Raw genomic sequence first — 23,160 nt, forward strand, 5'->3', positions numbered from 1 at the left:
TGTTTGTGTGTGTGTGTGTGTGTGTGTGTGTGTGTGGAACTAGATGGGATGAAATGTTGAGTGCATGTGTGTGTGGCGAATCCACGGTCTTAAATATATACTTCAGGCCTCTCAGCAGCAGCCACTGGTCCCTTCATTTGTAGGTCGGAGTGCCTCTCAGTGTGTCCGAGCGAGAGAGGGTGTGTCTTCATGTTCTGTATATACATCTGTATATACAAGTGAAGTAGTGTGTGTGTGTGTGTGTGTGTGTGTGTGTGTGTGTGGGCGTGGGAGACTTCTCTCACCCTCTCCTTCTCATGGCTTACGAGTCCATTCAGAGCGTGCAAAACCTGTTCGGATTCAAAACAGTCCCGAGGAATGCCCGCGTAGCTGACCTTAAAAACTAAACGAAGCAGAGCCAGTAGTTTGAGGTGGAGGGTGGTGTGTGTGTGTGTGTGTGTGTGTGTGAGTGGGGGGAGTAGGTCCTTTAAATCATGGCTTTTGAGGACACCTCTTGTCTCGCGTTCCTTTTTTTTAACCATTCCCGTGAACAGTTTGCTTTTAAGGCTTGTTGTGCGTCTGGCACACAGTCAGTCGATTGAGACGAGCTTTCTCCGCCATTTTGTTTTTCATCCTGTGTGTCCGTCATAAAAGCACAGGCAGAACGTCGCCCCCCTGTGAGAGAGAGAGAGAGGCTTCTGAGTCTCTTTGTGTCTCCAGTCTCTGCCCTTACCAGCAATCCATAGGTTGCACCGACCAAAGCTCCTTGACCTTTCACCATTAAGCGCAATGTAAACATGACCTTCTGTTTGACAGGAACCAGCAACAACTAAATCTAACAATAACTCTCTCTGTCATTAAAAGAATGTGTTAAAATTGCCCCCCCCCTCCCCGTCCCCACCTCGACACACACATACACACGTCCTTCACCTCTTTTTTTCTCTACTTATCTGCCATCGCAGGCTGGCGACAGGCCAGAACGAAAACATTAAACATAAAGAGAGTGACCAAGACAAACTCGACAGACGTCTGCGGCTAAAAATACCGCAGGCCGCCGGGAACTAAGAGGATAACTGAGGCTGATAGGTAGCAGAGTCTACGACGGAACAAAAGAAGCCAACGGGCCGCACAAAGGAGCTAAGTTCTAGGCCACCGTGTTCACATGTGATCAAAAAGACGCTTTCTAAGCACGTTCCTAACCTACCACCTTTCCAACACGACGTGTCTGACTCAGTATGTGTAGCTGACAGCATCCAGCTTCAAAACTAGACCTCTTACAAATCTATGATGCATTTATAAACAGTTCTTTTGGTGGAGCAGGAATCTGTAATTGATATGTGTAGATATTTTTTTTGAGGCCTAACATCCTCGCGATGGGACGATCCATCAGTTTTTCTCTCACCACAAACACCACCAACGCTGGACTGTGCCACGAGCAGGGAGCTCTCATTCGAGATAAAAACAAACAAACAAAAAGTGGCTTTCTCGTTGTCCGTGTGTCCAGGGATCTGCGCCGCGGAGGACGTAAACTGAAAGTGGAGGAAATGAAAACAGTGAAAGGTTTTCACAAAATGGCTGTATCTCTGTTCCCTCTCTCGGTTCCTCCTCACGCCTCGGTGCAGCAGCGCTGTTGGTTCAGCTTGACCTTGTGCTTGAGGCCGTCGTACAGTTCAAAGTTGTAGTTCTCCAGGGTGGTGGAGGAGCGGGACGACAGGCCGCTGTAGGAGCAGGTGCAGTACAGGAGGAGGCCGGCGCACACCGCCCCGAGCAGGACGCCGAGGGAGCTCATGACGATGATGGTGACCAGGATGGGGTCCAGGGTGTAGAGCCAGGAGTTGTCCTTCTCTGAGACGCGGGTCACTGGAGGCTCGGAGGACGGGGACGCTGTGTTCCACTCATTGAACTGTAAAACTGAGACAGGAAGTGGAAAAGTAGATGAGAAAAGTTAATTTCACCACAGTTAGGGACTGTTTGTCGGGGGGGAGAGGGGAGGGGGTGCAAAATGGGGAAGACATGTCAAATAATCTTTTAAGCACTGGGGAGACATGTTTTTTTATTTTGGCTTAGGGGAGGGGAGTACAGCTTTAAATGGACATACTGTGTGTTTATTCTAAACACCATCTAACCCTGGTTTGAAAGGCATGTTTTCTTTAAAAAAAAAAAATTGCCATATCACACCATTTATAATCACCAGAAAATATAAAAACAGAAATTATCACTGGATGCAGATCATGCGCAAGAACATAACCTAAATTGAAGCATAAAATAGTCATATTTAATCAAAAATCACTTTGTCTCGTTGCATTGGCTCCTACTGACAATACATTTGGTGTGAATATAAAAAAAGTATGGTTACAGGGCGTGTTTATGGTGGAGGAAGGGTCCTGCGTTTTCCCCTGTCACTCAGAGACTCAAGGAAACATATTTGTAGCTTTCAGGAGGGTCAAGATAAAAAATAAAATAAATTAAATTAAGTAAATTAAAATGAAATAAAATAAAATGAAGTTCAATGAAATGAATTAAAATGAAATGAAGTTCAATGAAATAAAATAAATGAATAAAAATAAAATAAAATGAAGTAAAATAAACTAAAATAAATTAAAATGAAATGAAATAAAATGAAGTAAAATAAAATAAAATAAAAATAAAATAAAATGAAGTAAAAAAAATTAAGTTAAATTAACTGAAGTAAAATAAAATTAAAATAAAGTAAAATAACATAAAATAAAATAAAATAAAACTAAAATAAAATGAAGTAAAATAAAATAAAATAAAATGAAGTAAAATAAAATAAAATAAAAATAATGAAATGAAGTATATTAAGATAAAATCAAATCAAGTAATATAAAATAAAGTAAAATAAAGTGAAGTAAAATAAAAATAAACTAAATGTGTTGTGGAGCCTTCCCTGTGCCTTACCTCCACCTAGTGGATCTCTGCCGCTGAAAAGTCGCCCATCTCCAAATTCATTGGGTCTCTTAACTGTAACTGAAGCACAGGAAACACCATCTTCAAGCATCAAGCTACAGAGAATTATTGGTATGGCACATCATGTGGCTGTATTTCCATTACATTTGTAACAGTGAGCCAAGGACACGAACCAGACAAACATTTTCTGATGAATAACCTTTTGATTATTGTAAATTCATATTAAGTGGTGCCATTTCTGACCATGTAGAGATCTGGCATTCACACACACACACACACACACACACGCACATAAGTCTTGGAGTAATAGAAAAATATGACTTTATTAATAGAGAAAGATCATTATGATACATTCCTGTCAAACACACAGTCATCACATAGCATACTGATGGTATAAGACTGTTCATTCCATGTGAATAAAGATGCAAACATCATCAAATAATTAACATTACCCATCGTTATCACCGTTAAAATCATCGACACTGTGACTGTCAAGTTTAAGAGTGGTGTATAAGATGATCAAAGAAAGAAATAAAAGCATCAAATGTCAACATTAAGTAGTGCGTGTGACAGTCTTCCCTCTCGGTGACACTCGCCCAACTGAAAATTGATATGTGTGTATGTGAGTGTCTGAATTGGAAGATTATAAGTGTGGTAAAACTCGCAATGGCTGCAGCACTTAAGTTGAGCCAAATAGCTCAAGTGTACTTATACTTTAGATGAGTTTTCTTTTCACTTTCTGTGTGTGTGTGTGTGTGTGTGTGTGTGTGTTTGCTGCACTTGGCAAGCATGCAGGAGTGGGAGTAACTGCTTGGCAAGGCACACGTCTAGATCTGGAGGTCTATGATGGCCAATGGCGTTATTAATACTGTTTCCGGGGGAAGTGTAGTTGGCAGCGGACTGGGCGACGGAAGGTGCGGTAGATGGGAGGGAAAAGTGCTTACCGCAGCCTTAATAAATGTTATCTGTCCATTAACTAATTACAACTATTAGAGGCTTGGAGCGTAACGGTGTCGAGATGGCCCAAGTAGGGTGTCCAATCCCTCCTCCCCGAGTTGATTTAAAAGCACATGGCGAGAGCGTGCCAAAAAACACTTCTTCCCTTCGCTCCGAGGAGAAAAGTGCAGCTTCTCAATTTTGTGGCAACAAATCGAGGTGCATTCTGCTGAGCTGTGGGCTGTGGGTGATGGATTTTTGCTGGTGTGACAGATCACGAGAAAGCACGGCCCGTTAAGCCACAGAGTGAAGACCTCAGTTTGATTCAATCTGGGGCGAAAAACTGAGCTCGTGTCAAGTCTCAGCACGTCTGTACCGTCTGATGACGGAGAAAGTGGCGCCAATTTGTCTACTTCAGTCAGAGATTTGAGACATAAACAACAAAACAGGCTTTTAGATTCCAGATAAACATTAGTAAGAAGTGCATTAACTGTGTCTTATTACGTTAAAGGGGAACACCACCTGGATTCAGAATATAATATCTCCATGGTCAAGGAAAGTCCAATCAGTGTTTGTGAACATGGGCTACCTTCTCGCACAACTAGAAACCAGGGAAGTGAGTGTCAATCCCATTACACCCCTCGCCCTACCACTTAGCCCTTCACCCTCCATTTTAGGTGTTAACGTCTATGGGAAGTGTGTCGTGATTCTTGTTGAGACAGGTTGTTCAAAGGCACAATCCAACCTAGTGTTATGAGAAATCAGCAGCAAGATGGCGACAAAGAAATGCACAAATGTATTTTCTTTGTTCTTGATGATTTGGGCAAGACTGTCCGACATTTTGACATATTTTCATGTTACATTCCCCCCTTTGATGACATGTGACGGCCAAAATTTAACTAAAGACTAGCAGTGAAGTTGCTGCACTTGTTTTTGCTCCACTGATCAAGCCAGCAATATGTCTACCGTACGAGGTGCCCAATTATCCGATAAACAGGAAACAGCTGATAGCAGGAATTAGCGAGCAGCTAGTAGCAAGAGGGAAACACAAACCTGACAGACACTGTAAAGATGAGCAACTGGGGAGACAAGGAATTGCGCGCCCTCCTTGTCCTCGCAAACGAAGAGGCCATTAACCGCCAGATGACTGGGACGGTGAAGACCGGGCCGACTTACGAGAGAATCGCCGAAGGACTGACCAGCCGCGGCTTCCCTCCCACGTCACTGTTTACGTCACACACTGAGCTGCACGTTTTGTTATTTGCTCACGCCCCCAAAAGGCACATTCTGTATAAACAAAAGTAGGTAGGCGGCATTTTGTTTTTACACTGCCAATGCTGAACGAAGACTGATTGGGCTTTCCTGCAAATTTGCACCATTCCTGTTTAAAAAGGGCTAATGTTGACGAGATAATTGACACCAAGATGGCGCCTATTCATTCCAGTGGAGTTGCTCGCCTGGTGCATACGCTAAAAAGGTTTTTAGCTTCTAGGTTTCCTTCCTCAATATGCAGCCTATGGGCAGTGGTGTTTTACGAACTGGCCCCTTTGCATTGACATTATGTCGTGGGTTTTTAAATCGCTTTTCTCGGGTTAAGGAAGGTTTTACAAATATAAAACCACCGTGGCGCAGAAATTCAGAATAGAAAGTCATAATCCTGTCCTGTCCTGTCAACAGTTTTATAGACGTCTCTTTTATATGGTGGTTGAGACGGGAAATGCCTTTTTAGGCGCATTTTTGCTGCAATACCGCAAGTGGCCACTTGGGGAAAATTTGCTGCAAGGCTGAGCCACGTTCCCGGAGGCTAGGTGACTGGCAGGGTACGTAAGAGCACGGGTAGCTAATGTTAGCCTGAGGCTGTTTCCTTTTTTAATTGATGACTTGTTTGATTGATTCATAGCCTGAAATTTAAGTTGTGACGGAATCATCTTTGCTTTTTTATCTCCATCTGATAAATGTCAAATTGTTGCTGTCCGATGAAAAACACGTATCTCCACTTTTCTCCACGATTTTGATTTTCTACAGTGCATGGAGTGTCCATAATATTCCCGAGCAACCGTTAGCGTTGGATATCCAAATGACCAATGGAAAGACGTCTAGTACATCATCTATTCAACATGTATCTCCATTAGGTGCCAGAAGTGTCCATCAAAGTGCGTAGAAAGTCAAAATCGTCAAAAGTGGAGATACATCTCAAACTTGTGATTTCGTCAAGTATAAAGTCTGGAGCTGCTTATAGACAAGAAATGGGCGCCTGATTTTGTGGCCCGACAGGATGTTTGCTTTTTTAAATACCCAAATGAGCTTTATCCTATTGTAGTGCTGTCCCATATATCTCAGTGTCAATTCAGTGTCTGTGCAGCAGCTCCACACTTTATACTTGATGACATCATGAATTAGTTTTTAGCGCTTTGGCAGATAGTTGATCATGTTTCGCAATATTTTTGGACCGTCTCAGACCATGGGGATAACATGTATGAATTTTGAAAACAGGCGTAGCTCCCCTTTAACAGCCCTCGCGGCGTCTTATGGCACTAAATGAAGAACCATCAATAGCTGGAGCTCGGCTCTGGTTTCCATCATATCTTGGATCCCTCTCAAGGGCGCACATATACAGCAAAACACCACACTTATGGCTTCCAGCTGGTGCAGCAGCATTGTGGGATTTGTAGGAGTATAAATCAAGGGGAAAAAACGGCGATGGCAGACAGCTGTGTCTATTTACAACCCTAAAAACAACAAGCGCATATTCCCACTGAAAACACGACAAGGCTGGGGCTCAGCGTGAGTTTCATCTGGGCAGCTCAGAGACACTGGGAACAACGGGAGTGGGTGGTATGGAGCATAAATGGGAGTGGGAACAACGTGCTTTATTACGCCAGACAATCAAGATGAAACACTAAACACTGAGGACGGCTGCATCCATCACTGACTGATGCCTTTATCAGGAGGAGACAAGACGTTCAATCAAACGAGCTGGTTATCTCCATTTGTGATGCAGGACTTAAAGTATGATGGATTTGCATTCCTTTGTTTTTAAATGTGCACATGCTCTGTTGAAAAGCACAATGGAAGGATTTTTTTTCACTCCTCCGTCACAACCCCCCTCGCTATTGGTACAACTCATATCACAGCTATCTCGTGTTGTTATTACAGAGATACCAAGAGCTTTATTTTCTGGGGCTTGCCAGATCATTTCCACAGCTAGCATGTCGAATGCCTCTCAGCCTAACAGTTTTCTCCTCTCTCTCTCTCATCACTGCAGAGCTCCTCGTGTCTCTGGGGTCTTGTTTTAGCCTGTGGTTTGGCAGCTCCGGCTGGCTCTCGCAGCGGAACCAGCTCGACCCCCGTCTCTCCCCAGCCCACACATGTCTGTGTGTGTGTGTCCATGCTGGGGTCATTCCAGGAGGACCGTTGGGGTTACGAGGAGCCAGACGGCACTCAATGGTCCGAAACAAGCTGCTCAGATAAATAACTTACTCAGACTTCAGTCCTCTCATCAGGAGCAGCACAGTGTGAAATGTCAACAGCAAACTCCTTAATGGAACAAAGAAAACAGCAACCGAAGCTACATCCATGAGAGACAGAGAGAGAGAGCACAGTCTTTGCAAAAATTTCACTTGGCAGTTTAGGTCGTCGTCACCCTTTGCAACTGTAAACTAAATGAGGGAAGGGGTTCGTCCACCTTGCGGCATCGCGACACACGCCGCCACTGACATCACAAGTTGCCGTCCTGCTCTGCCAAACACAGCTACGTGCTTCTTTTCAGCAGAGGGTACGGTGTCGGTCCCGGCTGTCCAACCTCACTGTCAGGACTGGCTCCACCCCTGGGGTGGCCATACTGGAGGACCAGTTAGAATACTGGAAGCACTGCGAGGAGCTGTGATAGGCCACTGACAGCTGGCTCTTCTTGGTGGCCAGGTGTTGTCGGCAGCAACAGAGGGCTCTGACCAAGATGGCCACCGCCAGGAGAAGGAGGGCGCCCCCGGCGGCCATAATGTAATACCAGTGGATGGGCAAGGGAGGCACAGGAACGCCTCCCCCTGGTGGAGAGATACAGAGTAATTGGCCAGCGGGAAAAGAGAGGAGTGGCACTTGTTTATTTTCTACATTTACTTCTCTATTGTCTATCCCTATTGGTCGTCATCATACGAACAGCAGGCGTGCACCTCATGTGAGCATGCACAAGCATGCCAGTTGCAAAAAAATAAAATAAATCTCCAAGGCCCAAAAAAATAAAATAAAGAAAATGCATCCATTTCTCTCATGTAGCTTGGGTTGGGACAAGTTTTCACACCAAGATCATCAAGAGATTTGGTTTGAAATCAGTCCAATGGTTGCTCCAGTCACATTCAATGAAATTAATTCTTTTTTCAAAGCTTTAATGGAATGACTTGGTGTGAAACGACAGCCAAAATAATTAGTCATAAAAGCACCCACACACATTGAATTAAGGAGCTTCCTCTTCCTGTTTCGCACTGGCACAGGAAGTCACAAACAGCCCCCCTGATAAAGTCTCAGAACCATGCAAGAGTCAGTCGGACACCACATGGGGATCCAATGTTCCGGAGCTCTCTGTGCCGATATTGGATTGGGATTTGTTATTTAGCTGGCTCGAGTTGGCAGATTTGTTTGAGTACATAATTTATCCTGTTCTCTGTTCTTGGTTTTTCATTTCCCTCTTTCTCATGCATCAGCCTCCTGGCCAGTCCTCTCCTCCTCAAGCCAAGCTCTGTCTCCTTGGAGACTATCTCCACAGATCCTCTATGCTGCTGCCCCTGGCTTGAACCCCCGTCTCCAATTCTTGGTAAGAACCAGCTAACCGCCTTCCAAGAAGCCTCTACTCCTTCATCCAATGCTGCTATGCAAAAACGAACCCCCGAAGTCATCGGAAGACTAAAAAAAACGTGCCATCCAAACTTGATGTGGAGAGTTGTAAGACCGAGAGAATGTCAAATTGAACTAGGGAGAGTGAAGCAGAGCTGAATACATCCTGATTTTTGGACCGTGTCACATAATTACAGAGGGAAATGGTGCGTGCTCCTGCTACTTCACACTGCACACACTCATTAGACAGCGCCGAGTTAGGGAGAGGAGAGAGAGACACCCGTGCTTGCCGCTGCTCAGTCACTCTATCTGATTGCTTTTCACTGGGGACACTGGTGTGTGTGTGTGGTGATATTAATGTGTGTGTTTGTGCATGTTTGTCAAGGGTTGGAGACTCTGTGTGTGAGTGTGTGTGAGGGCGGAGGAGTAGAAAAGCCGAAGAAATGCACACACATCACATTCGCACTGAAACCGCCAAGCTCTTATCTTATTGGAAGACATTATGAGATGCCAAAACACTAACATCAATCTCATAGAGTCCCCCAGGATGCTCTAAATATTTTTCATGAGGCAGACAGTTATTTAAAACCCTTCAGGCTGTGTCAGGCAGCGTGGAACTGAGAATATGTAGTTCTTTTCAAATATCTGACTCCATGAGGTGTGCTCGATTTAGCTCGCCTTGCACGCCGAGTTTGCTCTTTTGAGACTAATCCTTTGTTTCCACTGAGACTGACGAGGTAAAACTAGTGCACAACAGCACATTACTCACATCAACTTTTGAGAGGATTCATTTGCAAATTTGCTAATTAAGATTTTAGCAAGGGGTTTAGTATTTGTTTGGCGACGTCTACATGCTGCTGATGATGCCATGAATCACTCCTTTTAATAATAATGAATGCAGATTTATTCACACAGCTCCAGCAGCCTCGGTGTTGTCGTCGGTGGAGGACTAAAGAGACAACTTAGTGCCACCAAGCAAAAAACCCCCCAGGCTAGTGCATACCAACGGGCAGGAAGCAAGACCAGAGAGGAAGTGACATCATACCAAAGTCAGACTCACCTGGATTTTCGGGAGAGAACGCCGCGTAGGGTTCTGCGAGGACAGAGAGAGAGTGAGGCAGACAGTAGCAGAGGGAGAGAGGGAGAGGCGATTGTTAGATAACTTGAAATACGAGGGAAAAGTCAGCCAAATGTCACACAAATGTCACAAGACTATCAAACTCCTCCTGAGGAAATTTAAGTTAATTCCTCAGATAACTCGCATGTGTTATGGCATTTACTCGGCTCCTTTGCCAGAACGCAATTTCAAACAGAGTGTATTGTGCAAGCTGGGAATCTGAGATGGGCTGCGCTGAGGGTATACGTGTGTGTTTGCAAAGTTCACGCATTTCAAGTTGTTTATCTGGCGAGTCCAGTTAAACTGGAGCGGGCAGGGGGTTGTTGGCTTGCTGCAAATGCACAGAGCAGAACCTTCACTTTGATTGCCTGGAATGCAAACACAAAGAGCGTGTGTGTGTGTGTGTGTGTGTGTGTGTGTGTGAGAAAGAAACAGGGAAAGTGACTTGGGAGCTGGCGCCTTTTGGCGGGAACGCCAACGTACTGTGAAAAACTCAACTGCGTCGGGTGATAAGCAACATCCCAGAATGCTCTGGGAGTGGCAGAGGAGGGGAGGGCTGGGCTGTCGTCTTTGCCTTCCAAGCTGCTGCGCCGCGCCGACTCTCTCAAGACTCTCGCGACACGCGCATACACACAACTGCAGAACAGAAGCTAGCGACACTTCACACGCACGCTCTCCCTTGATGACACTTGGATTGCGGTCCAACTCCAAAGCACACTGGACGTCAGTCAGTAGTGATGACGGCGGGTTTTTGGCTCTGAACCCCCGGCTCGGTCTCTGATCTGTTTAAGACCCTCTCCAAAGCCCCTGCTCGGGCCAGATTAAGGAGGCTGCGCTGGCGCTCGGCTCACACCAGGCACCCAGAAAGTTGCTTGGGAAACAGCCTGTCTAGTAATTCCCTTTGACGGCTCGGGAAAAGCTCTGTTTACAAATACGACAGAGGAGTGAGCGCATGAGAGATAGAGGGAGAGCGGAGAAAGAGAAGAAGAGAAATCTAATGAAACATAGATTAGCATCGCCGGGGCCCACGGGGCGTTTATGGCCTAGTTTTCCTATTCTTCTTTTCTTTTCTTTTTTTTTTGGGTGGAGGAATAAATGCTGTCCCTCCCTCTCCTTCCTCCTTTCATCTCTGTATTTGGTGGAGGAGTCTCTGAAACTGGGATGGGAGGGCGAGGGAGGATTGGGGGTGTTTATCACTCCGTGTGTGTCACTGTTCAAGGACCTCCGGGCAAAAAAGTGGAGGAGGTGGAGGGGAAATGGCAGATTGATGGAGGGCGAGATGATGAGGCGATGGTGGGGTTGACGGAGGATGAGAGGGAGCGGCGGGTCAAATGCATGTGTGAGTCAGTGTTTGTGTTTATTTTTCAATATTTTTTCTGCATGGTGATGGCAAAGTGAAGCAGAAAATACAGTCTGTCCCCGTCTGTCTGTCAGAGATGTCCCGAAACGTGTGTGTGTTCGACTTACGTGTACACTCTTTCAGGGGTGTGCTCGGGCTCATGTGGATGTTGTCGATCCAGATGTGTCCTCTGGTGCCGTGCACAAAGAAACCCTCCATCACAACCTACCAAAACACGGGAGGAAGAGGAAGAGGAGGAGGAAAGTTGAGAAAGAAGACGGAGACAGGAAGAAGGCGACAGTGAGCAGAGGGGGGTGGAATTGAGAACGGGGACAAGCGGGAGGAGGAGGAGGAAGAGAAAGAGGATAAAAACTTAATACGGTGCCTGTGATTTCAAAGTTGCACTCAACACTTGCAATCATCCTCCCCGTCTCTGCAAGCGACTTCGACTTACTTTTTCATGAGAACATTAACTGCTTGTGATGTCTCTGACAAATGCGCAGCGATCCCCAAACAATCACACAGCCAATAGAGACAATATGGCTTACTTTAGCTCCTTTTGAAGTCAAACCTGGCCTAAGGTGACAGGGAGATTAAAACTGATGCTCTCATATGCTCTGAGAGGAATGTATCTCTCCAACCAACCCTGATAAAGACATTAAAGACACGTCTCTCTTTCTAGGGAGACACATAATAAAGGGTTTGACCCAGATACCTATTATCAAGCACACATACTTCCATATAGAACCCTGATGCTTTCATGGGTTCATCACTACCTGGAAGTCTTTCGGGGATCGAGGCAGGATGGTGCGACCCTCCCTCCAGACCGGGCCCTGATCGTCTTTCAGTGTCCACAGCACCGTCTCCTCGTTGTGGGCGTCCCGCACCAGGACCTTCAGGTGGCCCTGGGCCTCCCCCCACAGCTGGTAGGAGAAGAGGAGGCAGAGGGGCCCCGTGTCAGCTGCCACAACGGGGCTCACCAGCCGGGCTCGCTGCTGCTCCGTCTTGAGGCTTGCGTCCATGTACAGGTAGCTGTCGAGCTCTGGAGGGGACATGATAAGAGGAAACATGTCTTTATTCTGAATGTGTTACATGCAGAGGTGGGGACTCAAGTGACATGACTTGGACTAGAGTCAGGTTTGAGTCACAAATTTGATGAATTTAAACTCAAGTTATGCAAAGAATTAAGGTTAAGGTTAAAATGAACAGATTTAGCAAGCTAATGCTAAGCTAACATTAAGGAACTTATTGATTAACTTGTTTTAACAGGTCAACAAAAGTTTTACATGATTTCATGATTTCAGTAAATATAATATTTTATTACTCTGTTGTGTAAATTTAGTAAAAATAGTAAAGAGTGCATTATGACTTGTTTAGGACTCAAAAGTTTTAGGGCTTGGGACTTGACTTAGTACTTGACATGGGACTTGTCAGTCTTGACTTGGGACTTGCCCGTCTTAATATAGGACTTGAATTGCAACTTGTCGATCTTGGGACTTTACTTGGGACTTGCCTGTCTTGACTTGAGACTTGACTTGGAATTTGTTAGTCTTGACTTAGAACCTAATTTGGGACTTGCCCGTCTTGACTTGGGACATGACATGAAATTCGTCAGTCTTGAATTAGGACTAGACATGGAATTTGTCAGTCTTGGGACTCGGCATGAAATTTGTCTTGAGTTTTGACTTGGGACCTGCCTGTCTTGACATGGGACTTGACTTGGGACTTGCCTGTCTAGACTTGGGACATGACATGAAATTTGTCAGTTTGGACTTGGGACTTGACTTGGAATTTGTCAGTCTTGACTAAGGACTTCCTGTCTTGACTTGGGACTTGACATGGAATTTGTCAGTCTTGATTAAGGACTTCCTGTCTTGACTTGGGACTTGACATGGAATTTGTCAGTCTTGATTAAGGACTTCCTGTCTTGACTTGGGACTTGACATGGAATTTGTCAGTCTTGACTTGAGACGACGTGGAATTTGTGTCAGGTCTTGACTTGGAATTTGTCAATCTTGACTTAGAACCTAATTTGGGACTTGCCCATCTTGACTTGGGACATGACATGAAATTTGTCAGTCTTGAATTAGGACTTGACATGGAATTTGTCAGTCTTGACTTGGGACTTGGCTTGGAATTTACCTGTCTTGACTAGGGACTTGACATGGGACTTGACATGAAATTTGTCAGTTTGGACTTGGGACTTGGCTTGGAATTTGTCAGTCTTGACTAGGGACTTGCCTGTCTTGACTTGGGACTTGAGCACAAAGACTTGACACTTGCAAAACAACCACTTGTTCCACCCTCTGGTACAGTATAAGACCCAGGTCCCTGACATCGTCTAAACTCTAACACATGAGACTCTTGGCTCAGCTGATTGGATGAACTCATGAACACACTGGATCCAGTGAAACTAAAATAAAAACGTCACGGGGGATTTCACAGCAACAATATGCAACCAAGCTGCTCCAGTATTTGCAACACATTGCCAGAAATGAGCAGAGCTTTGTTTTAACCTTGAGTTTGCTGGTTGCTGCAGTCAAACAAAAGAAGAAACTGATTTAATGGGTTTTCATTTCAGCCCTCGAGGCGATAAAAACTAGGAAATTTAAAAGGATGTGCCGTCTCTTGATATCCACTGGAAGAGCTGCAGGTTTGTGAACGCAGCACATACACAATTATAACCATAAATCATCCCTGTTTGCACACACAGGAAGACTCGGACACATACATACCCATAAGCACACATGTACGGCATGTTTTCACATAATTACAGATACAAAAAGAAATGAATCACGGCTTGTTAACAGGAACGGGATCACTGCTGCACAATAGTCACACCAAACAATAGGGAAATGACAAATATAAACACAGAAGAAGAATAGGAGCAGTGAGAGCGTCATTCTTCCACGGAGCGCTACCACAACTCCAGCCAACACCCCCGGGGGCCATTTCTCCTCACTCCCTCCCAGGTGAACGACTCCAACAGCGGAAAGGTCCAACAAAATGCACGCCACTCCGTTTGTTTACACCAGAGGATGTTTAGTTTGCAAATTGGTTGCCAACATGAATTCCATTGTCAGAGATCGGTGAGCCTACAGTATGTCTGAGTGTGTGTGTGTGTGTGTGTGTGTGTGTGTGTGTGAGAGGAAAAGGAGACTGCATATATGTGTGAGAGAGTGACTCAAAGAGGCGTCTGGTGAAGAATTTCTTAAGTGGGCCCTGTGGGAAAATGTCCAGTATCAACAATCTGCAGATTAAATCACCTGCTTTATCGTGTGTGTGTGTGTGTGTGTGTGCGTGCGCGTGCGCCTATCTGTCTTACAGGCAAGGAAAAAGCAGTGTGAGGCAAATCAGGTATTTTCCAGAGTGTGTCTGTTTTAGTTTTTCTTTCTCAGTCTTTAAAGAGAAACTTCTGTATTTTTGAACCTGTGTTTGTGTCTAATGCCTGGTTCCCACGACACGATATCAGCCCGACACAGCAACGTACGGTGTCGGCATCGATCGTGAACGACAATGAGTATCGTACGCGACAATCCATCGTTCATCTTGTGAAGTGTGTCATAGTAGACGACAACTGACGCCACGTCTGGGACGCTTCATGTCGTTCCGACAGAAAGGCTAGCATGTTTGATTTTCTTTTTGTCGTTAACGACTGCTCCAGTCACAACCGTCACTTTGGCCAATAGGAACACGGAGCGATCTGTTGCTGTGGAAACTGTACGGCAACAACACCCCAGGGTTTTTGATATTTCCTGTAGAGATGTTAAATGATGGCGTGAAACAGCAGAGGCCCTTTAGCAACCCGCTAAGTACTGCCGTTAGCATCAAGCTAGCAAACAATGCTACGTCTTCATAATGGAGGACATAAATTAAGAAAATTAAAAAATAGTGGCGTCAAACTCAACGCTTCCTGTATCCGTTTCAAATTAAAAGCCCCTTATAACTTTGCTTGAGAGAATCCCTTCGTTTTCTAAACAGGCTTTTATTGTGAAACATTTGAAGGAACTTCCTGTGGAGGATTCAGTGACTTGCATGTTTACGTACGGTGCTTCAAATGTAGCTCCTGCCACCTGGTGGCACTTTTACGTTACTACAACATTTCAGCTGGCACATGAACACACACAGTGACTGAAATAATAGTTATAATAGAAATAGGACGAGAATAACCTGATGACATCACACACCTCGGCTCGTGAAAGTGTTTCCCTTTAACACTAGTTGTGCTTTTTATCCTTATAGTCGCATCCAATGAGGTAGTGTGTGTTTTTAGCGCAGCTGTGCTCAACTTATTGAGTGACTGGGTCGATAACCTTTCATTGTGTGCGCCTGTGTGTGTGTGTGTGTGTGTGTGTGTGGCCTTTCCAGCAGATCCGACAAGCAGTATCTGGAGGGACAAATCTTCCTCCGACTTGACAGCTCCCCTCTGCCCGCCATACGCCCAGACTCGCCTGTGTGTGACACTTCAGACAGTGTGTGTGACAGTATGTCCCTTGGCCCTTCGCAGCCCTGGAATGAGTCTGTGTGTGTGTGTGTGTGTGTGTGTGTGTTTGTGTACACACTGCATGTGTGCCTATAGAGGACGGGCCACAGAAACATATTTGTGACTCCGCGAGGCGCCTTATCACACGTTTTTAATGTGTGCACCAAAGCCTATTCCGCCGTCCCCGCTTCACATTGGAGCGCGACGTCTCGCAGCGAGCCCCCCATTGTTGTGCCTCTTGTTCGCCAGACAGCTCATAATCGAGGCTGCCTCGCCGTACGCAGCACAACAGAGCATTATTAATCCATTTCACAGCGGCCTCCTGCAGCGAGAAGCAAACAAGGATTCAATCTATGAAGCCTATTTAGCATGATTTTACTAGCGGGGGGATATTAAGCCAAATAACGCAGTATATGGCGGATGATTCCACCTCTGCGCCTAATAATTGGTTTCATGACTGAGGTCAGGAGGTGAGGAGATCATGGCGTCGGGGCCACATGAGAGAGACGAACTCTACAGAGGATTAAACTGTGATTTGATAGCAGTGAAATAATGATCTGGTGTTGGCTGGGATTTCTGACCTTTGACATCAGCGGGAAAATCAAAGGCCGGCGTGGCGTGTCAAAACGGCTGGAAATGATACTCCATACATGAAAGCCACAACCTGACTGATCTGAGCGACCCTTTCCAATCCGGCCGGTGATGAAAGAAGCTGCTTTGAAGCCCCCCTGTCAAAGGCGGCTGTGACCTAAATCGGTCACGCTTTCCGGGAACCTTTGCTGCCGGCCCCGCTGAACGTGACCCAGGTGACATCACAAATTTGAGAAAAGAAAGAGGGCACGCTGAACCTCTTGTTTAATTCTCTCCAGCTGGAGCGGTGCTGAATCTTTCATGGCGACTTGCTCAAAACCAATGAATTTTAAAACAAGGCTGGGATAACAATCTCTTACCCCCCTTTATGAAAAGTATAAATAGCGATCCCTGCTAAACCCAGCAGGATACATCTTCTATGGTTTTTAATAACACGCCAAAAGCTGCACGTTTGATTCGTGGGTGTGTATAAAGGGAAAATGAATAATTATTTCTGTGTCTACACAGCATCATCTGGGATGCGCCTGCAGGAACGGACGGCTGGGAATAACTCCCCGTCTTTGGAATCTCCTGCTCTGAACTTAATTGGAGCTACTGGGTCTTAACCCCTTTCCTGCCGAGGCGAGCTAGCCGGTGCGTGTCACATGTCACACGCGAGGCTAAGTGTGCGCCTGACACGGCGTCGCCCCCTCAATTCATTTCCATCCTCATCCGCTCGGAAAGAGCGGCGCGGCTGGCAGGCGACGTCGCCGCTAAATTAGACCGGTTTCAATTTGAGGAATTATTTTAATCAAATTGAAAAAGGGACTCGATGAAGATGCACAAGGAGAATGACTCCATTTAATTAGTGTCTTGTCTAGACTCAGTGAAGTTGATAAAATAAACTCAGTGCATTTGTGCTCGTGCAATTTTCTGCGCCTAAATGAAATCTTCTCGCTGCTGCATACATAAGAAGCTCCGCAGCAAGGACGCTGATCCCATGTAAGATGTCCATCACATTGAGAAAAGCTTCCTGCAGCAGCTCTGAGTCGTCCTGCTAACCAGACGGCGGCGGTGAGTCACGCCGAATCTCCACCATCCACTCACCGTGGCTGTGCAGGGACCAGAGCAGAGGAGCGTTGGGGTCGTGCGTCCACCCACACAGGCCGTGGTCAAAGTCACACAAGCTGTCTGACGGAGAAGAGGGGGCTCCTGTAGAGGAGGAAGGAAGGAAGAGTGAGTGAGAGCGAGAGCCAAAGGGCGCAGAGGTGTGAGGAATCATTTCAGATAAAGAAAGCAGCTGCTCTACATAATGTCACATAGCCCTTTCATCTTTTCTATTACTGCTCCCTAATAACACCATTAATCCTCTTTCTCTTTTCATGTAAAATACCTTGTTTCCTGGACTCACCGGGAACCTGGAAAGTGGTGGTTTCAGTGTCGGCAGGCAGGGTTGGCGTGGCGGTGTCGGCTGGCGTGGTGGTTTCTACGGACACAAACACAGCACAGGTCAAAGATGGGTGTATGAAACAACACTCAAACATTGGATTAATGCAAAGAGGACACATTAATCACCGAATGTTTGTTTAAGAGATTATTTATGTGGCATTTCTGCTGCCGCGCACAGCAGCGTACGTGAGGCAGGGCCAGGGAAAACAGTAACAGGAAGTAATAAGTAAAGGGAAATAGGAACAGGAAGTAATGAGGCGCAGTGTCTTTATGACAGGAAGTGAGCTCAGAGAAGCTAATAGTTGGACTTGTTTTGCTTTGTTACTTCTGAATGCTAAATATGAAGCTACAGTACAGCTACGGCTAACAACAGGTTAGCTTAGCTTAGCATAAAGGCTGGAAACAGGTGGAAACTGCTAGCCGCTTTACATTTTGGATATTGTAATATGTTGATATATAGTTATACTGCTTTTCCAGGGTCATTTTACCCACAATTCAGCAGCCCGTCTCAGTGCCCAGTACATTAAGGGTGAATTAAAGCCCATGTCATAATTGAGAGTGTGAGGTCACGGTCCGAAACTATCTCCCACCGCCTCCTGTCTCCATCCGGCCATCCCACCCAGAGTGTCAGAGACAGGCGAAGGCAGGCACAGATAGCCACGAGAGCACCCAAGAGGGCCCCCGTCATGTTGTGTCTGGGTGCTCCGGCGTCGGTATCTGCCCGGCACTGACTCAAATATGCTGACACGCATGTCCACATGCTAATACACACGCAATCGCATGACTTCACATGCACGCATACAGAGCGTCTGGGGTTAAAGCTGATGGATGGATGTGTCCAACAAACTCCCCTCGACCTTGGGCAGGATGATCACACTTTGACTGGGACTACTCACTGGCTGTCAGGGAGGATACAGCACACACACACACTCCATGTGTGAGCGATGGTGTGTGTTACCAAGTGTCTCGCTCACTCTATAACTCATGGGAGGGGAGAGCAAACGCAAAGTGAAATGTATGATTTTCCCCCTGCCCTTAACATCTATTTAAGCGTGCATACATCACACGGAAAGCGAAACAACACACTAACGACGTGCTCATTAAAACACATGGCATGTGTGCACGGACGGACACATGTTAAGCAGGCTGCCGCTGGAATGTGAAGTGGGGGAAAGTGCTGTGTTATTAGGAGCAGATGGGTCAACCGTGGTGTGTTGGGGAGGTTACGCGGAGGTTCGGGTCAGGTTTCAAGCAGAGGTCCAGATTTATCATGTGAATAAACTGTTAGCCTCAGTTTCTCTTTGGGTAACCATCGCAGAGAGTCATTAACAACACATGTTTACACAGTTTTTTCATAGTTATCCGAAGTTAATAACTGAAATATGGGAGTGGATTTGAACTCATATTAAAGAGTAACTCCAGTATGTTAAAAATTGGATTCTATTTTCTCAAGCTTTTGTGTTTAAGTAAGTGGGGAACGACAACTTTTGAAATTGGTCGACTATTGAGTGAGAGCGCTTCACCGAAACAGGCTGCAATGTAATCACATGGGGGCAATTGTGCACCATCAATTTACATCCAATTAAAGTGCTTGTTTTTACGCTGACTGACTCAGATTGTTATTGCAAGTGTCTGACAGCATTATAGAAAGGCACCTACAGACATAGAGCTTTAGTTAAAGAGTAGGATTCCTTTTTGTTTAACCAGAAACAGCCCCGAAATTGCCATCGACAAACCCACCAGACTCCCTTTAAATAAACAGCAATTTTACCATTGTAAAAACGCACTTCATTTAAAGTCCATAGAAACAAAATTACACTCATGAGAGTTGTGTCTCCACTTTTTCAACAATCACCAACTCTTCAACTTCAGCTTTTGCCGAAATAAATCCTTTACTCACCAAGTTAGATGTGACAATAAGCTGGCTCTGTGTGAGCTTAAATCGCTGTTTATTTGAATGGAGTCTGGTAGGTTTGGCGATGATGATTTCAGGGGGGTTTCTGGTTGAACACAGGAGGATTTTAGGCCCAGTTCATAGTTTTTCCATTCACTCCAGACCCAGCAGCATCTACTAGCTTCACTTCCAACCCACGAAAACAAGAACTTTCAGTTGCTGTAGTTGCGCATTGCAGCTTGTTTCGCCGCTGCTGGCTGCAGCCCTGTCGCTGAATACTGGACCAGTTTCAAAAACTGTTGCACCCATGGGTGCAGATCCCGGGGGGGATGGGGGGGACATGTCCCCCCCAAATTCTGAAAAATACAAATTGTCCCCCCCAATTCTAAATAGCTTAAATGATTGAAATTGAGCAAATGTATACAGTAGTCCTATATACTGGGAGAAAGGGAAGATGATGAGGAGAAATGGGAATCCGTGAGAGGCGAGAGATGAGAACGTGAGTGGACATAACATTCCTGAGACCCTGAAACTAGAAGTAGCATTAACTAACAGCGAAGCAGTGAAAAGGAGGGTGATGGCTGGTTCAATGTAATACTGGCTGTTTAAGAGAAATAAACAGTAAAGGTAAGCATATGATTCTCTTTGTAGTGCTTTTTGAATGACTTGGTGATGGTGATGAGCCTCTATGAAATCGTGAAATATGCTGGCAATCTCAAGTGCTCTGTGGGCATGATTTGCACACGTGCAATTAAAAAAAATCACAACTGATTGTGTCCCCCCCAAACTTGTCATCAGATCTGCACCCATGGTTGCACCTATTAGTCACTTGGACACAAAAACGTAACAAAAACAGAGTCCAGGTTGGAAAGGACTGAGGTCACCCTTTAAATTTGACATGTCTCATTAAAAGTCCATCCAAACGATATCTATGTGAGCTCATCGGTTGGGAAAACACACACCAAAACTCCCATCAACACACATCCCTCTGCTGGCTGGCTGTCGGTGACAACACCAGAGCCTCCGACTGTTCTTTCTGCATGACAGCCATTATCATTTAAAGACTATGAAAGGCACTAAGGGCAACAAACGCGGCGTGATACACAATTGATCCGCTTAAAGGAACTTCCTGTGGAAATGAGCGCGACGGCGCCCCAGCTGGAGAAATGGCAGACATGAAAGACCTGGCCACAGCTGGCGACGGCTCCTGACATTAACCCAGCGTTAATGTCATGTCCTTTATGCCTGTCATTAACTACCTAATGAGACTCTTATCGCTGACGGCCCACCGGGAAGGTACAGGCGAGGAAAGCGACCCTCTTCCTCAAACCTCTATTCCTACCTCCTCTTCTCTTTTGTTTTATTCCAGCGTAACCTTTCAGCCCTCCACTTAAGTCTTGGAACCGGGCGTTAAAACAAACCGACGGCCTATACATTACACGGGCGTCTGCGCGCACACATGAACACAAAACACACGGGCTAGTCCATTAAGATTCCACCCAGCTGCTGAGCACTCTGTGCTTTCAAAGGTCAGGCCTTGTCACAGTGTAAATGTGCTGACCTTTCCAGGGTGTGACAGGAGTGTCGGGGGCAATGGGAATGGGACCGACTTGTGCGTTTGTGTGGGTGTGTATGTTTATGTGAGACAGAGCGAGGATGTGTGTGAACGTATGTGACCTGCCTACCTTGCCCCGAGCCTTGCCCTTGATGTGTGTGAGGACTGTGGCCGGCCGTGCGTACATGCGCAGCAGAGGGCCTTGCAATGCAGGAAAAGTCCCTCTGCAGCGGAGTGTTGTCTTACATAATGTGCCGACTGCTGCAGGTGATGATGCAAGTCATCGTCATGCAGGGGATGAGACGCCAACACTTAGAACTGGACCCAGGGGAGCTGCTGGCATAGATAATGGAGGCGCGCACGTACAAATACGCACGGCGGCTGAGCATGCATACACACGTGCTTGCAAAAACACACACACAGACATACACGCTGCTTATTTTTCGACGCACAAAAACACACACACGTATATGCGCAGAGTGGAAAGGGCTCTCTGCATAAAAGACATTGCTCTCTCCAAAAGAATCTGACTCAGCAATATGTCAGAGAAGAGGGAAAAAAAACTTCAATTATGTAGAAAGCTTTTCTGTAAATCTCTGCTTGGCAGTCCTAGCCACACACACACACACACACACACACACCTACACACACACACACACACACACACACACCCAGATGAATGGATGCCAATGCACGCACACTCACACACATTCACCCAAAAGATAAAAACATGATGGGAAAGATAAGTAGCCATTGTTTGATATTCTGTTGGGTGGGTTTAAGTGCTCAGATCAAGGTTCATCCACACACACACTCTCTCTCTCACACACACACTCACAGAAGCTTTCCTAGACGATGGGATGCTCTGACAGTGACATAAAGAGCTTATACACACAGCCCCAGTAAGTATAGGACCAATGTGGGAAACAGAAGGAGTCAGGACCAACAGCAGCGAGCATGGAAAAGAGGTGCGAGTGATGAGTAACGGAGGAGGAGGGGAAGGAGAGGAGGCATGGTAACGGAAAAAAAGAACAAAAACATTTACGGACCCACGCACTGAGGCCTCGGGGTGGGAAAAGAAAGAACTGCAACCATGTGTAGGAATGATGACAGAGACCTTATTCTGCCTCGCTGTAGGAGCTGCTGCTATTTTCAAACTACAAGATTTGGGGTAAAAAAAACCCATCCATTTAATTTCCTAAATCACATAAATAAGAAGGAATTCTAAAGAGGGCTTAGCTGAGACAGCCTGGAAAGAAGTGAATAGTTTGAGTGTGAGAGGAAGTGAATGATTTACAGGATGTCAGCAGTAGTTAGCTATTCTTGCTGAGTTTTGGAGGCCTGTGAACAATGAGTGACCCTCAACAGCAGTTTTCTGTCACACAAACCCTCCACACCATCTGATAAAAATCCCCCGTCTGCAGAAAGTGGTAATCCCTGACCCAAGGGTTCTTTTTTTGTTCTCAAGGGCTGGAAAATGAAGCCTGGCAAAAACTGCAGTTCCACTAATGGCCACTGGAGGGTGGCTCCAGATGTGAGTCAGTCCCCATTGACCCTCATGTTAAAATGCCAAACTTTACAGCAGAAATAAACATGTTTACACCCTGGTACAAAAATGGTTTCGATCAGCTTTATGTTATATAATTGAGGGCGTGGGTGCTTTGAGTGACAGGTGGATGCCATCCATCGACAAGCCACTACCGCAGCAATAACCTTAGTTACTGTAGGTAGCATGTTATATAATTGAGGGCGTGGGTGCTTTGAGTGACAGGTGGATGCCATCCATCGACAAGCCACTACCGCAGCAATAACCTTAGTTACTGTAGGTAGCAAGGGTGTAGCTTTCATTTCAACACTGGGAGGTACACATATTAATCAGAAAGTTTTTAACACTTAATTTCTGCCATTCTCGTAATTTGTGTCTTTTCTGCATTAATTTGTCATGTATATGTCGTTCATTTTGTCGAAATAAAAGTTTTTATTGTGGGGGACGAAGGCACATGAGTTCATGAAAGTTAATAGTAATGTTTTGGTCACCTTAAAAAAAGTCTTGCTCCGCATTTGGTTGAACTAAAAGACCCAC

The 23,160-nt window shown here is 45.7% G+C and overlaps 1 protein-coding gene across 2 annotated transcripts in view; it reads right to left on the minus strand.

The window, feature by feature from the left end:
• Positions 1 to 226: 226 nt before the first annotated feature.
• Positions 227 to 23,160, minus strand: part of nrp2a (neuropilin 2a) — an 80,757-nt gene continuing 57,823 nt past the window's right edge. Inside the window, exons 12-18 of one of the 2 annotated variants that reach the window (XM_049570244.1) lie at positions 17,591 to 17,665; positions 17,287 to 17,391; positions 11,903 to 12,168; positions 11,255 to 11,351; positions 9,731 to 9,763; positions 2,899 to 2,967; positions 227 to 1,890 (exon numbers count right to left, since the gene is read on the minus strand). In XM_049570244.1, coding sequence (XP_049426201.1) covers positions 1,586 to 1,890; positions 2,899 to 2,967; positions 9,731 to 9,763; positions 11,255 to 11,351; positions 11,903 to 12,168; positions 17,287 to 17,391; positions 17,591 to 17,665 — 950 coding nt within the window. In that variant the 3' untranslated portion in view covers positions 227 to 1,585. Of the gene's footprint in view, positions 1,891 to 2,898; positions 2,968 to 4,802; positions 7,887 to 9,730; positions 9,764 to 11,254; positions 11,352 to 11,902; positions 12,169 to 17,286; positions 17,392 to 17,590; positions 17,666 to 23,160 lie in introns of those variants that run through there. The other variant, XM_049570245.1, reaches the window with a different exon arrangement.

This window comes from Epinephelus fuscoguttatus, linkage group LG24, assembly GCF_011397635.1.
Source record: "Epinephelus fuscoguttatus linkage group LG24, E.fuscoguttatus.final_Chr_v1".
Taxonomy (NCBI): Eukaryota; Metazoa; Chordata; class Actinopteri; order Perciformes; family Serranidae; genus Epinephelus; species Epinephelus fuscoguttatus.